The 13,156-nt window shown below is 54.3% G+C and overlaps 8 protein-coding genes across 8 annotated transcripts; 4 read left to right on the forward strand and 4 right to left on the reverse strand.

The window, feature by feature from the left end:
- Position 1: 1 nt before the first annotated feature.
- Positions 2-1,473, reverse strand: BU25DRAFT_444301 (uncharacterized protein). Its single transcript, XM_033700035.1, has 3 exons — positions 1,242-1,473; positions 1,018-1,186; positions 2-964 (listed from the first exon to the last, which is right to left on the reverse strand). Exons 1-3 carry the CDS (start codon positions 1,347-1,349, stop codon positions 84-86), a joined length of 1,158 nt encoding a protein of 385 aa, XP_033567796.1. The 5' UTR covers positions 1,350-1,473; the 3' UTR covers positions 2-83.
- Positions 1,474-2,217: 744 nt separating this feature from the next.
- On the reverse strand, positions 2,218-3,260 carry BU25DRAFT_405468 (golgi membrane protein). Its single transcript, XM_033699794.1, has 3 exons — positions 3,090-3,260; positions 2,579-2,993; positions 2,218-2,524 (listed from the first exon to the last, which is right to left on the reverse strand). The coding sequence occupies exons 1-3, from the start codon at positions 3,153-3,155 to the stop codon at positions 2,439-2,441; spliced, it is 567 nt and encodes a 188-aa protein (XP_033567797.1). The 5' UTR covers positions 3,156-3,260; the 3' UTR covers positions 2,218-2,438.
- A 191-nt stretch (positions 3,261-3,451) lies between these two features.
- Positions 3,452-4,531, forward strand: BU25DRAFT_405469 (ClpP/crotonase). Its single transcript, XM_033699795.1, has 2 exons — positions 3,452-3,628; positions 3,751-4,531. The coding sequence occupies exons 1-2, from the start codon at positions 3,499-3,501 to the stop codon at positions 4,479-4,481; spliced, it is 861 nt and encodes a 286-aa protein (XP_033567798.1). The 5' UTR covers positions 3,452-3,498; the 3' UTR covers positions 4,482-4,531.
- Positions 4,532-4,643: 112 nt separating this feature from the next.
- Positions 4,644-6,768, forward strand: BU25DRAFT_405471 (uncharacterized protein). The gene has a single exon (XM_033699796.1). It carries the CDS (start codon positions 4,729-4,731, stop codon positions 6,646-6,648), a length of 1,920 nt encoding a protein of 639 aa, XP_033567799.1. The 5' UTR covers positions 4,644-4,728; the 3' UTR covers positions 6,649-6,768.
- A 201-nt stretch (positions 6,769-6,969) lies between these two features.
- On the reverse strand, positions 6,970-7,415 carry BU25DRAFT_453354 (uncharacterized protein; the record flags this gene model as incomplete). Its single annotated transcript, XM_033700087.1, has 4 exons — positions 6,970-7,008; positions 7,068-7,141; positions 7,193-7,198; positions 7,241-7,415. The coding sequence occupies 4 exons, from the start codon at positions 7,413-7,415 to the stop codon at positions 6,970-6,972; spliced, it is 294 nt and encodes a 97-aa protein (XP_033567800.1).
- Positions 7,416-7,774: 359 nt separating this feature from the next.
- Positions 7,775-8,673, reverse strand: BU25DRAFT_9211 (cytochrome b5). Its single transcript, XM_033700239.1, has 3 exons — positions 8,560-8,673; positions 8,486-8,513; positions 7,775-8,426 (listed from the first exon to the last, which is right to left on the reverse strand). The coding sequence occupies exons 1-3, from the start codon at positions 8,567-8,569 to the stop codon at positions 7,946-7,948; spliced, it is 519 nt and encodes a 172-aa protein (XP_033567801.1). The 5' UTR covers positions 8,570-8,673; the 3' UTR covers positions 7,775-7,945.
- A 750-nt stretch (positions 8,674-9,423) lies between these two features.
- Positions 9,424-10,709, forward strand: BU25DRAFT_486668 (uncharacterized protein; the record flags this gene model as incomplete). Its single annotated transcript, XM_033700178.1, has 1 exon — positions 9,424-10,709. The coding sequence occupies exon 1, from the start codon at positions 9,666-9,668 to the stop codon at positions 10,707-10,709; it is 1,044 nt and encodes a 347-aa protein (XP_033567802.1). The 5' UTR covers positions 9,424-9,665.
- Positions 10,710-10,802: 93 nt separating this feature from the next.
- On the forward strand, positions 10,803-12,760 carry BU25DRAFT_453357 (uncharacterized protein; the record flags this gene model as incomplete). Its single annotated transcript, XM_033700088.1, has 2 exons — positions 10,803-10,963; positions 11,023-12,760. 2 exons carry the CDS (start codon positions 10,803-10,805, stop codon positions 12,758-12,760), a joined length of 1,899 nt encoding a protein of 632 aa, XP_033567803.1.
- Between the last annotated feature and the right edge of the window lie 396 nt (positions 12,761-13,156).

A 13,156-nucleotide genomic window follows, 5' to 3' on the forward strand; every position in this document is an offset into this window, starting at 1 on the left:
TATATGGCATGAAACCAAGAAAGCAACGCGAAAACATGCAACACAGCCCACCCATTCCTCCAACTGCTCACTTCACGGCAACCTCACTGATCGTCCTCAATCTCTCCCCTCAAGAAAGCCTTAATCTTCTCCCCCCAAACAACCTGCCTCTTATACACCGTCATCTCCGGCGCACTCCCCGTCCCCATCCCATCAATAGCCTCTACTAATGCCTCGCCACTCCCCTCATCCCTCAACTCCCGAATCGGATACTGATACGTCTTAAACGCAAACACCACCGCCCTGCTTTCCGGCAGCCGATGCAGCGTCTGCCTCTCACACCTCAAAAACGTCGTCTTCAGATCAATCTCTTCCTTCCCTTGTTCTTCCAACTCCTCCTCCGTAGTGTGGTTTCCCTTGACACAAAACAGCTCGCCTGAGGTACTGATGGTCCAGTTCCAGCGCTTCACGATTTTGCCGACGGGCAGGCTGGCGAAGAATTTGTCCATCGAGCGCTTGAGTTTCTGCTTGTAATGCGGTACAGGCGTGTGGATGTCTGCTAGCAGCAAGCCCAACTTACTCCTTGTATTGAACCCGGAAGGGAAGCATGTTATAAACGCCTCTAATCTGTACTTTCCTTCATCCTCGGGCTGGCCAGAGGGTAGGAGGAAGAAGAACTCGTCGTCAATGTGGCTCCCCATGAGTTCGAGGGCGTCGGCGGCGGAGGAAGGGATCAGGGGCAGTGTCTCATTGGTGGTTTTGTTGAGTAGGCCGGTGGGCGTGGAGGTGAACATTGTGGGGAAGCGGCGGGGCAGGTAGGTCTGGGAGAGCCATTTGTACAGCTCGAAGACTGCGGGGAAGGCTTTGGGGTTGGCGTCGAGGACTTCGTGGTGCTCGGTTGTGAGTAATTTGCGTCGGATTTGGATGCGCGAGTGGTAGGTCTTGTCCATGGCTACGAGGTCGGAGAGCGTGGTGTTCTTGATAGCTAAACAGTGTGTTAGAGGATACGTCCACCAGTAGTGCTTGCTCAGAACGTGCCCATTGTCATATGAAACTTAGGCTTGAACGGGCGGGCCTTGATCGGCTCTTCGGCGTCGACATCGAAGTCGTTGAGGGGTTCGATGTTGTAGTATGCATCTTCTAAGTTCTCTCCTGAGACTGCTGGGTCTCGTCGTTTCACAGGTAATCGTAGTGATCGTGGTGCTTTCTGGTAGTATGATCAATGACTGTTGTACAGTTCACGACCGAGCTGCACAATGTACCTTGAAGTACTTTCCAGCGGAACTCGCGATCAACGTGAGTGTTGCCGCTCCGAGGAGTAAGAGGCTCCAACCATAGGTTGTGCTGATAAGGTTAAAGAAGAGACTCATGCTGTCGCCTTGAACTGTTGTTGGAGACCAGAGGAGTCCAGCGGCAGGACAGCTTATATTGCCCTCTCTGAATCATATCATATCAACTGTGACATCTGTCAAGACGACGGCATGGATTGGCGTCCAGACAAGATAGTGCTAGACGCGGCAGACGCCTGCTTTTGGTGTTGCTTGGGATCGCTTTGCCTAGTGTAGGCTAAACCCCGCGTTCGGTGTGCAACAAGCTGACCTTCGGGAGACTAGCCGATCAACACCCAAGTCTTTTATACGGACTGCTAGATGCACAAAGGAAGTCGTAGGTATTGATCTGGGTCAACATCTGCGTATCGCCTAATCTGTACTGAAATGTAGTGGCTTGTAGGTAGCCATGATTACCCTCCATGGGCCTTCTCCACACCACCATTGCCCATGATCAGTTGTTCAGTACACCCCTACGCTGTCCCTGGTAGCAACGACAACATAGTCTTGTCAGACCACTGTAGGCCGGCCTGTATGGTGTCTGTGGGAGGTCGTCTTTTTGATACCAGCACTTGGACGGAGATACAGTTTTCGAGCCTTGAAGGTCGCAGAAATGCCGTACCTAATAAAACCAGGAAATCGACTAGTAAAGACAAGCTGAGACAGAATATCGTCCGGCAAAGAGGTGAGTTGGCATAACGTTGTAACGAGGAGGACTGAGCCGTAACTCATATGCGAGGGGCTTGCCGTGCTCGGAGGCTGGTTTGTCGCTTGGGCACTGTTGTCGGTTTGCTAAAATATGCTTGGCTGTGAGATGTTTTGTCGTGAGCAGTTGAGGTCCTGTTGTTTGGTTAGATGTCCACCAGCAGGGGTCCGCACGTTACTGATACATGTACGAGCTCGTAGAGACTTGAATTCGCTCTTTGTCATCCCCAGAATTAAAGATATAGGTGTTTTGACATAACCTACGTATACATATCATGCAACATCCAAGCGTAGAAACCTTCCCTAGTGCAACATGCTGTCGCAGAATAGAAGCACATAGTCTATCGTTTACAACAATGCTCGCGCTAAAAGCAACTTGTTCGTCCGCACGAAGCGGTGAGAATGATCGAGTGGACGCGAGTGCACTTAGCTCGAGGCGCCGGGGTATCGTGTCTTGCCCACAGTGAAGGGGACGTAGCGGTACTTGATCATGTGCTGGATTTGTCGGCGCACTGCCACACGTTAGCCGCTGTTCTCACGTATGCTAGGTTTTTGCTCAGACTTACTGGTCAGGCCGAAGAGGATCAGCCAATACACGACGAGGACGGGCCAGAAAACAGGTAGGTTGAAGATCTCGAACCAGCTGCAGAAGAAACCAATAGCGATGGCCTTGGTCGTCGAGTACCAGAACTTGAATTCTGGAAGACGGCGCACGAATGGCCTGAACTCCTGGTCCTCCTTGGTGGGGAGGCCGCTTGCGTTTCCATCCTCCATACCCTCATCCTGCTCTAGCGCGGGGTCGAACTTGGGCGAGAGGAAGGCGAGGAAGAGGTTGAGCAGGTAGATGCCGAGCGAGTAGGCGACAATGTACCAGCCCTGGGCGATGAATATGCGCAGGCCGAAGAGGAAGAACAGTACACCAGTGCCAATCCATCGATAGGTGTTGTAGGGTGTGGACTTGTCGAGATAAGCCTGGAACATCTGCTTTGCATTAGTCATCGTTTATTCGTCCGCTTGGGCGCATCCAAGACATGGAAATGCAAGGGGAAAAGCAGATGCGCCGGGCGTTGAACGTACCCTGCCATACTTCGTTGTCTGCGCTGTGACGGCCGCGAAAGGGGTATCAGGCTCCGGGGAATCCATGGTTGCGGTTATGCGGTGTGTGGAGTTCGACAGTCGTGGGCGTGTCCAGGGGCCCTGTAGTGAAAAGGAAGGCTGTCTGTTGGGGGCGACGTTGTTGAGGCGACCTGTCAGGAAAGTTAAGTTGCGTGTCGCGCGAGGCTGAGGGACCAAACACAATCCAGAAGGCAACGCTAAGGCGAACGCGATCTGGCGGCAGGTGCAAGCGAGCAAGGCGGCGTTCAGCGATTGCCAATGACATAGCCGAGGCTGCCGAAGCTATGCGGGAGCTCCAACTTTCGATGTGAACGAACATTCAAGTTTCTACAAACTACTCTTGGATCAAGTCAATTGCACATACTTCAGTATGCAGGCCTTCAGATCAACACCAAGAGTTGCTTCGCAATTCAGGCCTACTGGCCTACCCAGATTCTACTCGACCCAGAAAAGCTACGAGCACCTGCTTGTCTCCACCCCGAAGCCAGGCGTAGGATTTAGTAAGTCACACTCGCGCGCCTTCGTATGTCCTCGTTAGGCTCTATGCAAGTGACTCGAGAATATCACACGTGAACCTGGAATCATCAAGCTTTCCAACCTTGAGACCTGCTGACGAGCACAGTCCAGCTCAACCGTCCTAAAGCCCTCAACGCGCTATGCACTCCCCTCATCCTCGAGCTCAATCAAGCCCTGCGTGACTTTCAAGCCGACAAGTCCATCGGCGCGATCGTCCTGACCGGCTCCGAGAAGGCCTTTGCCGCTGGTGCAGACATCAAAGAGATGAAAGACCTCACCTTCAGCAACGCATACGGAAACGACTTCATCGAAACATGGTCGGACCTTGTTACGTTCCTGAAGAAGCCGCTCATCACAGCCATCAACGGGTACGCGCTTGGTGGAGGCTGCGAGCTTGCCATGATGGGAGACATCCTGTACGCAGGACCTAAGGCAGTGTTCGGTCAGCCGGAGATCAAGTTAGGCGTCATTCCTGGCGCGGGTGGATCGCAGCGTCTGACCAAGGCGATCGGGAAGTCGCGGGCTATGGAGACGATCTTGACTGGCGACAACATCTCTGCGAAGCAGGCTGGCGAGTGGGGGTTGGTTGCAAAGGTGTTCGAGACACCAGAGGCGGCTGTGAATGGAGCTATCGCTACGGCGGAGAAGATTGCAGGATTCAGTCAGATCGCCGTCAAGGCTGCCAAGGAAGTAGTCAACAAGAGCCAGGAGCTGGGTATCAGGGAAGGCGTCGAGTATGAGAGGAGAGTATTCCACGGCTTGTTTGGAAGCCAGGATCAGAAGATTGGCATGGCGGCATTCGCTGCGAAGTCAAAGGCAGAGTGGAAGAACGAGTAGAGCATCCGCTTAGAATTTAGTAGCAACGTGAACAAAACAATCCATTGTCCCCCACACTCCTCTAGTCATGTCCAGTAAGCGTGCTTCGGTAGCTCCTGCCGATAAGTACGGTAGGGCTTATCTTAGCACCCACGCGAGCCGGGCGCGTGATGACGTGGGGCCCTGAACCTTCACAACGTGCCATGTCGCTCACCACGTCCATGTAGTCTTTACCAAATCTCACTGCATGACGCGCGCAGTCTCTAACATGGACGAAACACCCTGGATGCGGGACATCCTGCGCTTCGCCCTCGCAGCAACCGCTTCAACGCCCGCACCCTGGGACCCCGAGACTTTCTCAACCACCGCCGGCGGAGGCAAGCTCGTAGACCCCGACGACCCAGGAAAAGATCCGCGGTTCCGGAAACTAGTCGAGGCGATCCTCTCTGGGCGGCGGTTCTTGAAAACCTACAATGTGGTGTTGCTAGGCGTTCTGCTGGTCTTCACGGCATGGCACTGGGGCGAGAAGCTCGTTCACTACTCTTGCTCGCGGCAATCTGCCGCTGTCGCCAAGTCAGAAGACCAGGCTTGGAGTACCTCGAGCAGTACTATCGAAGGGAATGTGACACCGCCTGGACCTCTGAATAAGGCTGGTAACGATGCTGCGGAAACGACGCCTCTGTTGGCCACGCCGCTGCGACGGAGACGCAATGCTGTCTGGACACGTTATCGTGTCGTCAAGGCAGCACTGCAGTACCAACCGCCTCCAATTCCGGTTGTCAATAAGACGCTGCCTACCAATGGCGTGTCGTTGCTCGTGCTGGCATGGATTGCTTTGATTGTCTTTTACAACCTGTACCGCATGCCACTATCGTTCTTGTACCTGTTCGTCTTTGCAGATCGTTGCGGTATCATTTTCATCTCGAACCTGCCGCTTCTGTATCTCCTTGCTGCGAAGAACCAGCCCATCAAGTTTCTCACCGGCTACTCGTACGAAGGTCTGAACATCTTCCACAGACGCGTGGGAGAGGTGATGTGTCTGGAGGCGTTCCTGCATTTTCTGGGTATGGTCGTGGTCTGGTATGGTATGCTCCGGCATCTGGGCTTCACGCTTGCCAATTTTCTGTTCAATCGAGTGGTGCTGCTTGGACTGGCTGCCTTCATTGCGTATGAGCTGATATACTTCACGTCTCTGGGAAGCTTCCGCCAGCGGTGGTATGAGGTCTTCCTAGCTCTGCATATCGTCCTGCAAGTTGCTGGTCTGGCGTTCCTTTGGTTCCACCACCACACCTCTCGCCCCTACGTTGGCATCTCGCTCGCCGTCTTTCTTATCGATCGGCTTGTGTACCGGCTCTGGCTCAAGACAAGCACCCACACCGCTATCCTCACCGTCATGGACGATGATGAGACCGTTCTGCTATCCTCAAACTGGGACGTCAGCAACCGCTCGCCCGCCCTCCGCCTGCTGTCCCACAATATGAAGCACGGCTGGGCGCCCAACGAACACGTTCTCATCTCCGTCCCCGCCCTGTCCCGGAAACACGCACTGCAATCGCACCCCTTCACCATATTCTCCGCCGCCCCAAATATCCACCACAGCACCCAAGACGAGCAAGGCGAGCATGCATGGTTCACGCTCCTAATCCGTGCCCAAGCCGAGTCTGGCTTTACAAAGCAACTACTGAACTACGCGCGCACTCACCCACAAACTCTCATCCGCCTCGACGGCCCCTACGGCTCCTCGCACGCCCTCGACCTCCTCCGCTCATCATCCACAGCAGTTCTCATCGCCGGCGGCTCAGGCATCGCAGTCACATATCCCCTACTCTACTCCCTTGTCCGCCCTTCCCCACACGATCCGGAGACCGCGCTCGCCAAGTCCAGCAGGATTGTCAAACTCCTCTGGATCACACATTCTCCATCGCACCGTCTCTGGATTCCAGAGGACAAGCTCAAGGAGCTGCAGAACTGGGGCCTGGATGTGTTTATTCCGCCGCCGACTGCGCTTGCGGGACGGCCTGATGTGAGGAGTGTGGTGGGCGAGTGGGTTGACGCTGAGGCGCGGGGGAAGACGGGGGTGGTTGTTAGTGGGCCGGAGGGGTTGGTTAGGGATGTGAGGAATACGTGTGCGCGCAAGATGTGGCAGGGGAGGGATGTCGGGTTGGCTGTGGAGAAATTTGGGTGGTGAGCATTAAACCTGCGCATTCGGAGGGAGTGTATAAGGTGTTTGGATAGCTTTTATTGAGCGTTTAGCGGCGTTATAAGTAGATACACAACATTGCTACCTGTTTGAGGCGCACGGCATCTGGCACTTTCCACCTCTGGGATATGTCGATGATACAGATGTGATCAGACCGAATCGCGATGTGATGAGAGAGCCTGTGAAGATTCTTTATATGTTGAGTTGGTGAACTCTTAGAGTCCCGGGCTCTGCCGATGTCTTCGACGATCAGTTTGATTCGTGTCTGACCTGCGAAGATTGTAGTCAATACCCGAGTCCGGCGTAGGTCTAGGCGTTGTTCCTAGGGTTCTCCGGCGAAGCCTTCCACTGTACAAATCCGTCAGTTGCATCCCTAACCTTCTCTCCACTGCGCGCGAAGCACATACAAGCTTCCCCAACACCTTCTGCTGCTCGGGAAAAGTCATATCCTTGTACTCGTCGTCACTACGGTGAGCTTTGACTGTTCACCAGCATTAGCAAGAACCTCTTCTCGAGCAACTCGCATACAAACTCTTGTCTGCAGATGTTTAGCTCGCCCAGACTGGAGGCAGTCACTCACAGAACACGTGCATCCTCTGCAGAGCCAGCTTCGCCTTCTGGTTCTTCTTGAAACCGGTTTGCTTCGCCTTCTGCTTCTTTGCGGGCTTCTTGACGCCGGCATCGGTGGGTTTCAGCGCAGTATTATCGATAGGCGCTGACGAGGCGGTTGCTGGCGAAGTAATGGCTGGTGACATGGTGAGTGCTGCAGTGATGGCAAAGTGACTGTACAACATTACAACAAGAACGATGTGGGAGGTGGAAGGGTGAGCTCTGGTAGTAAGGTGAAAGCTCGCTGACACGAAAGGCAGGCGCGCTAGTCGAAGCAGAACGCATCGTGATGGTGGGCCCTGGACATACGCAGTGCTCACAACTACAACGTACATGCAAATAAGGACTGTAAGAAGAACGAGGACTTAATGTAGTAGCGCTCTGACGACTTGTGCGTGAAAGAACAAGCTCATCAACGGAAGCTATGCAATCTGTGTCCTCATATCTACGCTTACGCCGCGATATGACGCAAGAGATCCAAGGACTTGAAGCCTCCAGGAATGCGTCGAACCCAATGTCGATGGAGGGTGTTCTTCAGCCGGAAGCCCTTTATGACGTGTTCTCCATTTTATCAGCACCACCTATGGGCTGGGCTGCCTTCCCTTAAATGATTTTGCATGCTTCTAGCTACCTTTCAGGCCGTTGCTTCGTATCTCTTCAGTGCTTGTCCGTTTGCTCATTCTTGCGCCTTAGCAGCCTCAGCCTCTGGGCTGCCGACAGCCACAAGCTTGCCCACAATGAGATACTTCTCGCTGAACCTCTCTTCCCACCCGCGCATGGCCTCCATCTGCTCCTCATCCAAATCCTTGAGGGTGTCCAGAGGTCCGTCAAGATCCTTGGTCAGCATGTCCTCGTCAAAGCTACCGCACGCAAGTCCTCGACTTGCGTCGCGGCCAGCGAAGTTTGCATACGGACCACCCGGACCGTAGAAGTTGCGTCCAGATGTCACGTCGAAGATACGGCCGCGCACCGCAAGGTACACCGGCATGCCATTCTGGCCGTTGTAGGGAAACAGCTCCGGTGGGGTAAATGTCCGGAAGACGGTCGGCGGTGGAGCGCGCGGTAAGGTCTGCGGTTTGGAAGGCTTAAGGCGGAGGTAAACGATGAAGACGAACAGGGAGAGGAGAATGAGGTTGATGGGTGTCACTGGCGAGGATCTAGTTCCACATGGTCAGAGCCGTACTTCAAGTGAATTGCGGAGGTTCGGTCTGCTTACGCATATGCTGCCGGTGGCTCGATAGTTGCTGCGAGATATTAGCCTCAACTAGCTAGAATACTGCACTTTCCTACCTTCGGTCATGTTCAATCGATAGTGGGTGTGGCGGTGTGATCAAGGGATGGTGTTGGACGTAGTGTTGTGATGGTGGGTTTCATGGAGCTTTGGAGGGGAAATCATCTCAGCGTATGATGCAACCCCGGTGCTGACAGCTCGAGCTGTGCCCTGACTCGTACAACGTCGTAGGCCGCCACAGTCGTGGGGCAGTGACACCAATCCTTCGAATGTCTTTTCATTTTGAGGATTCGGTATTGAACGGATGTCTGGCAACATTCGCTACCTTATTTGATGCAAAGAAGCGATGGGGATGATGTACATGCTTAGCCCTATTGTGGCAGCTGACAGCAGACATTCCTGCGAGTTGACTGTACAGCACGCCTTGAGCGTCACTCATCCTCCTCCCTTTGTAGACAACACATTCGCTCAGCTTCACCGCACCTGCTCGCAAGCACGCGCGCACACAGGGTCCAGTGGCCATGATCCACAATTGCGCATGGCGCGACACCTGAAACACAGCTATTTCATCTGAAACGCGGGAGAGGGATTCATTTCGGCCTCCTCGGTTGGCTCTCACTCGCCAGCTGCGTGTCTACACCAGGACGGTCGAAACTTTTGATTCACGCTGCCGAACCACGGCAGGCGCGGTTGTGCAAAGGTGAAGCAGCGACAACCAACGAGCAACACCTGCGCCGTTGACTTGACAGCTGAGCTGCGCCTCCCAACCCAGCGCAACCAACGACCGAGGCGGCTTTCTCTTTCAGGCTGTCCTCCACGTTCACTTGCGAGTCTCGTGCTTGCTGACCTCGACACCTTCTTCTGTTGACATCCGGCGCGCCTTCTTATATACACCAACAACAACAACAGCAACAAACAGCAGCCTCACCACACCTTCCTCAGTAATTTTGGCTAATCGGTACGTATCTCGATCTCGTTCTCTCTACACCCATCATCTCCAACATCCGGGCTGGTACCACCTTCATCCTTGAACATCCCTACCTGCAGCAACTTTTCCACTCGTTCACGCATCTGCCTGCGTATTGGTCACCTGGATCTCCCGTCAAAGACACTACCAAGTCGCACAACTCTTACCGCACACTGCACCCCACTATCGACATCCAGCATGGCTTCGACGCAGGAACCCATTGACGTACCAAGGCCAAGGCAGCGCGTGACCTTTGGGCTCATCATTCTGGCCATCTTCATGCCGTGGTTTGCTCTCTACCTCGACGGCGCCTCATGGCAGACAATCGGATTCAACCTCGCAGCCTGGTTCTTCCTGCCCCTAGCCGGCCCGCTCGGTGCAGCCATACACGCCATTGTTTGCCTCTGCCGTACAGACAAACATCGTAAATACTCCAAACCTGCGCGCCGTCGCCTCCGCTACGACAACCACTACAGTGCAAATAAACAGGTGCACACGGAGAAGAAGGCCGTCGAGCCAGAGCCGGAGCCAGCTCCAGTCACACGAGCGATCACCGAGCCACCTCCTGCTCCAGTGATGAGAGCAGTCACCGACAAACCCACTCCAGCCGAAAGAGCACCCACGGAACCTCCAGCGCCCCTACAGAGGGCTGCCATAGAATCTCCAGCTGCGAAGTCATCGGCCACTTCGTCAACAACTTCGGTGTCATCGTCCGATGCCGAAAAGAAAAATCCGCCCGCTCCTGCACTTCCCCAGAGGACTGCTACTGCACTTCCCCAGAGGACCGCTACTGTACCTCCCCAGAGGACCGCTACTGTACCTCCTCAGAGGACTGCTACTGTACCTCCCCAGGAGACCGGTACTGCACCTCTCCAGAAGACCGCTACTGTACCTCCTCAGAGGACTGCTACTGTACCTCCCCAGAAGACCGCTACTGCACCTCTCCAGAGGACTGCTACTGTACCTCCCCAGGAGACCGCTACTGCACCTCTCCAGAAGACCGCTACTGTACCTCTCCAGAAGACCGCCACTGCACCTCCCCAGAGGACCGCTACTGTACCTCCCCAGGAGACCGCTACTGCACCTCCCCAGAGGACCGCTACTGCACCTCCCCAGGAGACCGCTACTGCACCTCTTCAGAAAACCGCTACCGCACCTCCCCAGAGGACCGCTACTGTGCCCCCCTCAAGGGCTGCTACCGCGAAGAAGGAGGACGACCCGTTCAAGGACCCTGATGCTTAACGTGATGTTCTGACATACCCGCTCGTGGTACGGGGACTGGCAGTTTATATGGTTCGGAATGGCGCTAATGTTTGTTTCATGCAGGCACTCACCATGTGGAAACGATTCCAGGGTCATGGGCGCGAGAAGGAGAGGCCTACGCAGATAGGCCACCCTGTGCTTCTTGAAACAACCTACGACGAAGAGCAGCTTATGCGAAATCCTAATGTCGCCGATCTAAATTATCGACTCAATGCACCCTCTACACAGCACCAGTAAGTCACGAGAACTCATATTCTGCGACATGCCATAACTGTCCACTCACCGTCTGCAGTCATTCTTCCTCGCAGGACTCGAGAGTATCCAACATCCCTACTGTCTCTTCGGTCTATTCTCGACCTTCAAACGATCTATCCTACTACTACGAGAATTCCGCAGCAACACCACCTTCTGCATACGAAGAAATATCACCACCAAGCTCACCGGAACCGGAGCAGCAACACAACTCCAGCTTGCCTCGAAGATATCGCTCGATGCGCGACGTGTCACCAATGGACGAGAATCGTGGTGCAACACGTGCGAACAGCAACATACCTGTGTTGCGCAAAGCATCAGTCGCAGTGCAAACCGGTGAAGTCAAGTCTTCTTCGCAGAAGTTTTGGGGAGGCAAAGTCGCCCCTAACAGCAAAGTGAGATGGGACGAATACTCTGGCGAGCCGACGTCGAGCAACGCAGGCAGGGCCGGCTCGGTGAACCCACTCGTGTACGCGAAAGAGAACTTGCGGCCAATGGGCTACCAAGTATCGGTATCAGGACCGGAAAGCAAAAAGAAGAACACAAGCTTCACAGATCGCGTCGGACGATTTGGTACGAAGCCTCCGCCGACTGAACCTACACAAGCCCCCGAGCCGTGGAGCCGCGCAACAGGCCGAGCAGAAATCGCGCGACCTCTTAAGGACGAAACCACGAACCAATCGCTACAGTTTTCAAGAAACCCATCTACTCGAAAAGTGGAGGGGCTTGGTCTGGACATGTCAAACGTTGTTGCGACAATCACTAACCGCGTTGCAATGGCAGCTGACGCTCGCCCTGTCGCAGATAATCCAAACATCTCTGACGCGCATAACGAGTTCATCAAGCCTATCGTTCCCCTCAAAGTTGACAGGAAATCACCCACTTACGGTTTGACTTCGCCCACCACTCCTCAGAGCCACGGCCTTGGAATCACAAACCCATACTCTTATCCCAGCCCCGTCACCCCAACAAATGAGGAGCAGTCGCCATCTTCATTTGCGACTGCTGACAATCAAAGCGAAGCCTCTGACACAGAGTCATGGGAGCGCAATCTCACGCCAAAGCAGAGCACGGTGTGGAACAAACCGGTCGAGCAAACACCAGAGAAGGACAAGGAAGCTTCGCACAGTCGCTTCTCATGGACAACCTACAATAGCACGACCACATACCAGCATTCACCACCGCCGTCCCCACCGCAGCCAATGCCAGCTCTGAATAATGTCGCAAAAGCCAGGGTGGCGACAGAGCCTGCGTCAGCTGCTTCCTCGGTTCTGAATCGCCGCCGTCCTGTTCCTCAGGCAGACAAGATCCCAGATACACCGCCTGCTCGCAAACCGGTCCCTGCTGCTAGATCTCCAGTCGGCACAAAGACTCGTACGGCGGCTCTTGCTATTCCAACTTCGCCGCGTCCAGACTCTACGATCTCAACGTCAACCACAGGTACGCAGAAGGCACTGCCGCAACCCCCCACGACTCTGTCTGCAAACGACCACGTATCTTTTCTTGAGTCTCAGGTGGAGGACTTGCGCGTTCGTCGCTCGAACGTGTACCGAGTGCTTAAGGATTTGAACTCTGCTGCGCCTTCAAACCCCATGTTGACAGACTTCAAGACCGCAAGGTTGATGGAGCAAAAGAAGAAGGCGCTCGAAGACGAGCTGGCGGAGATCAAGATTGAGGGGCACGACATTGGCCTGAAGCTGCATCGTGCTTTGCGTAAGAGGGAAAAGGACGATCCCAACTCCGGTTCAGCGCTGTGGATCAGGCGAGTTACGGGGTAATCGATTGTTACTGGCGGAGATGTGCCTTGGAGCAGGCTCCTCAGTGATTGGATTCTGTGCTTGCATAGCGTTGGTGTTTGTGTTACTTTGGGGTCTTGTTTGTTTATGCTGTTCATGATTTTTCATGTTCTGCACAAGGCGCCATCAAGCGTTGATTGCGAGATACCCTTATGTCCAGCGGACAGTTATCGATTCCAGTCATCCATCGTACTTATATCTGCGTTTTACGCTGTCGATCTCTGCGAAGTGTACCAAAGACTCCTGGACGATCTCTACCGTGTCGAAGCAACTCCGTGCGAAGCTGAAAAATAAACTGCTGGCATTTTCTTGGCAAGCGGACGATTCTCAGGAGGAAAGTGCTTGGCATGTGTTGGACTGGGGCGTTCAGCTTTTGAT

This window comes from Macroventuria anomochaeta, assembly GCF_010093625.1.
Source record: "Macroventuria anomochaeta strain CBS 525.71 unplaced genomic scaffold BU25scaffold_1, whole genome shotgun sequence".
NCBI classification, from domain to species: Eukaryota; Fungi; Ascomycota; class Dothideomycetes; order Pleosporales; family Didymellaceae; genus Macroventuria; species Macroventuria anomochaeta.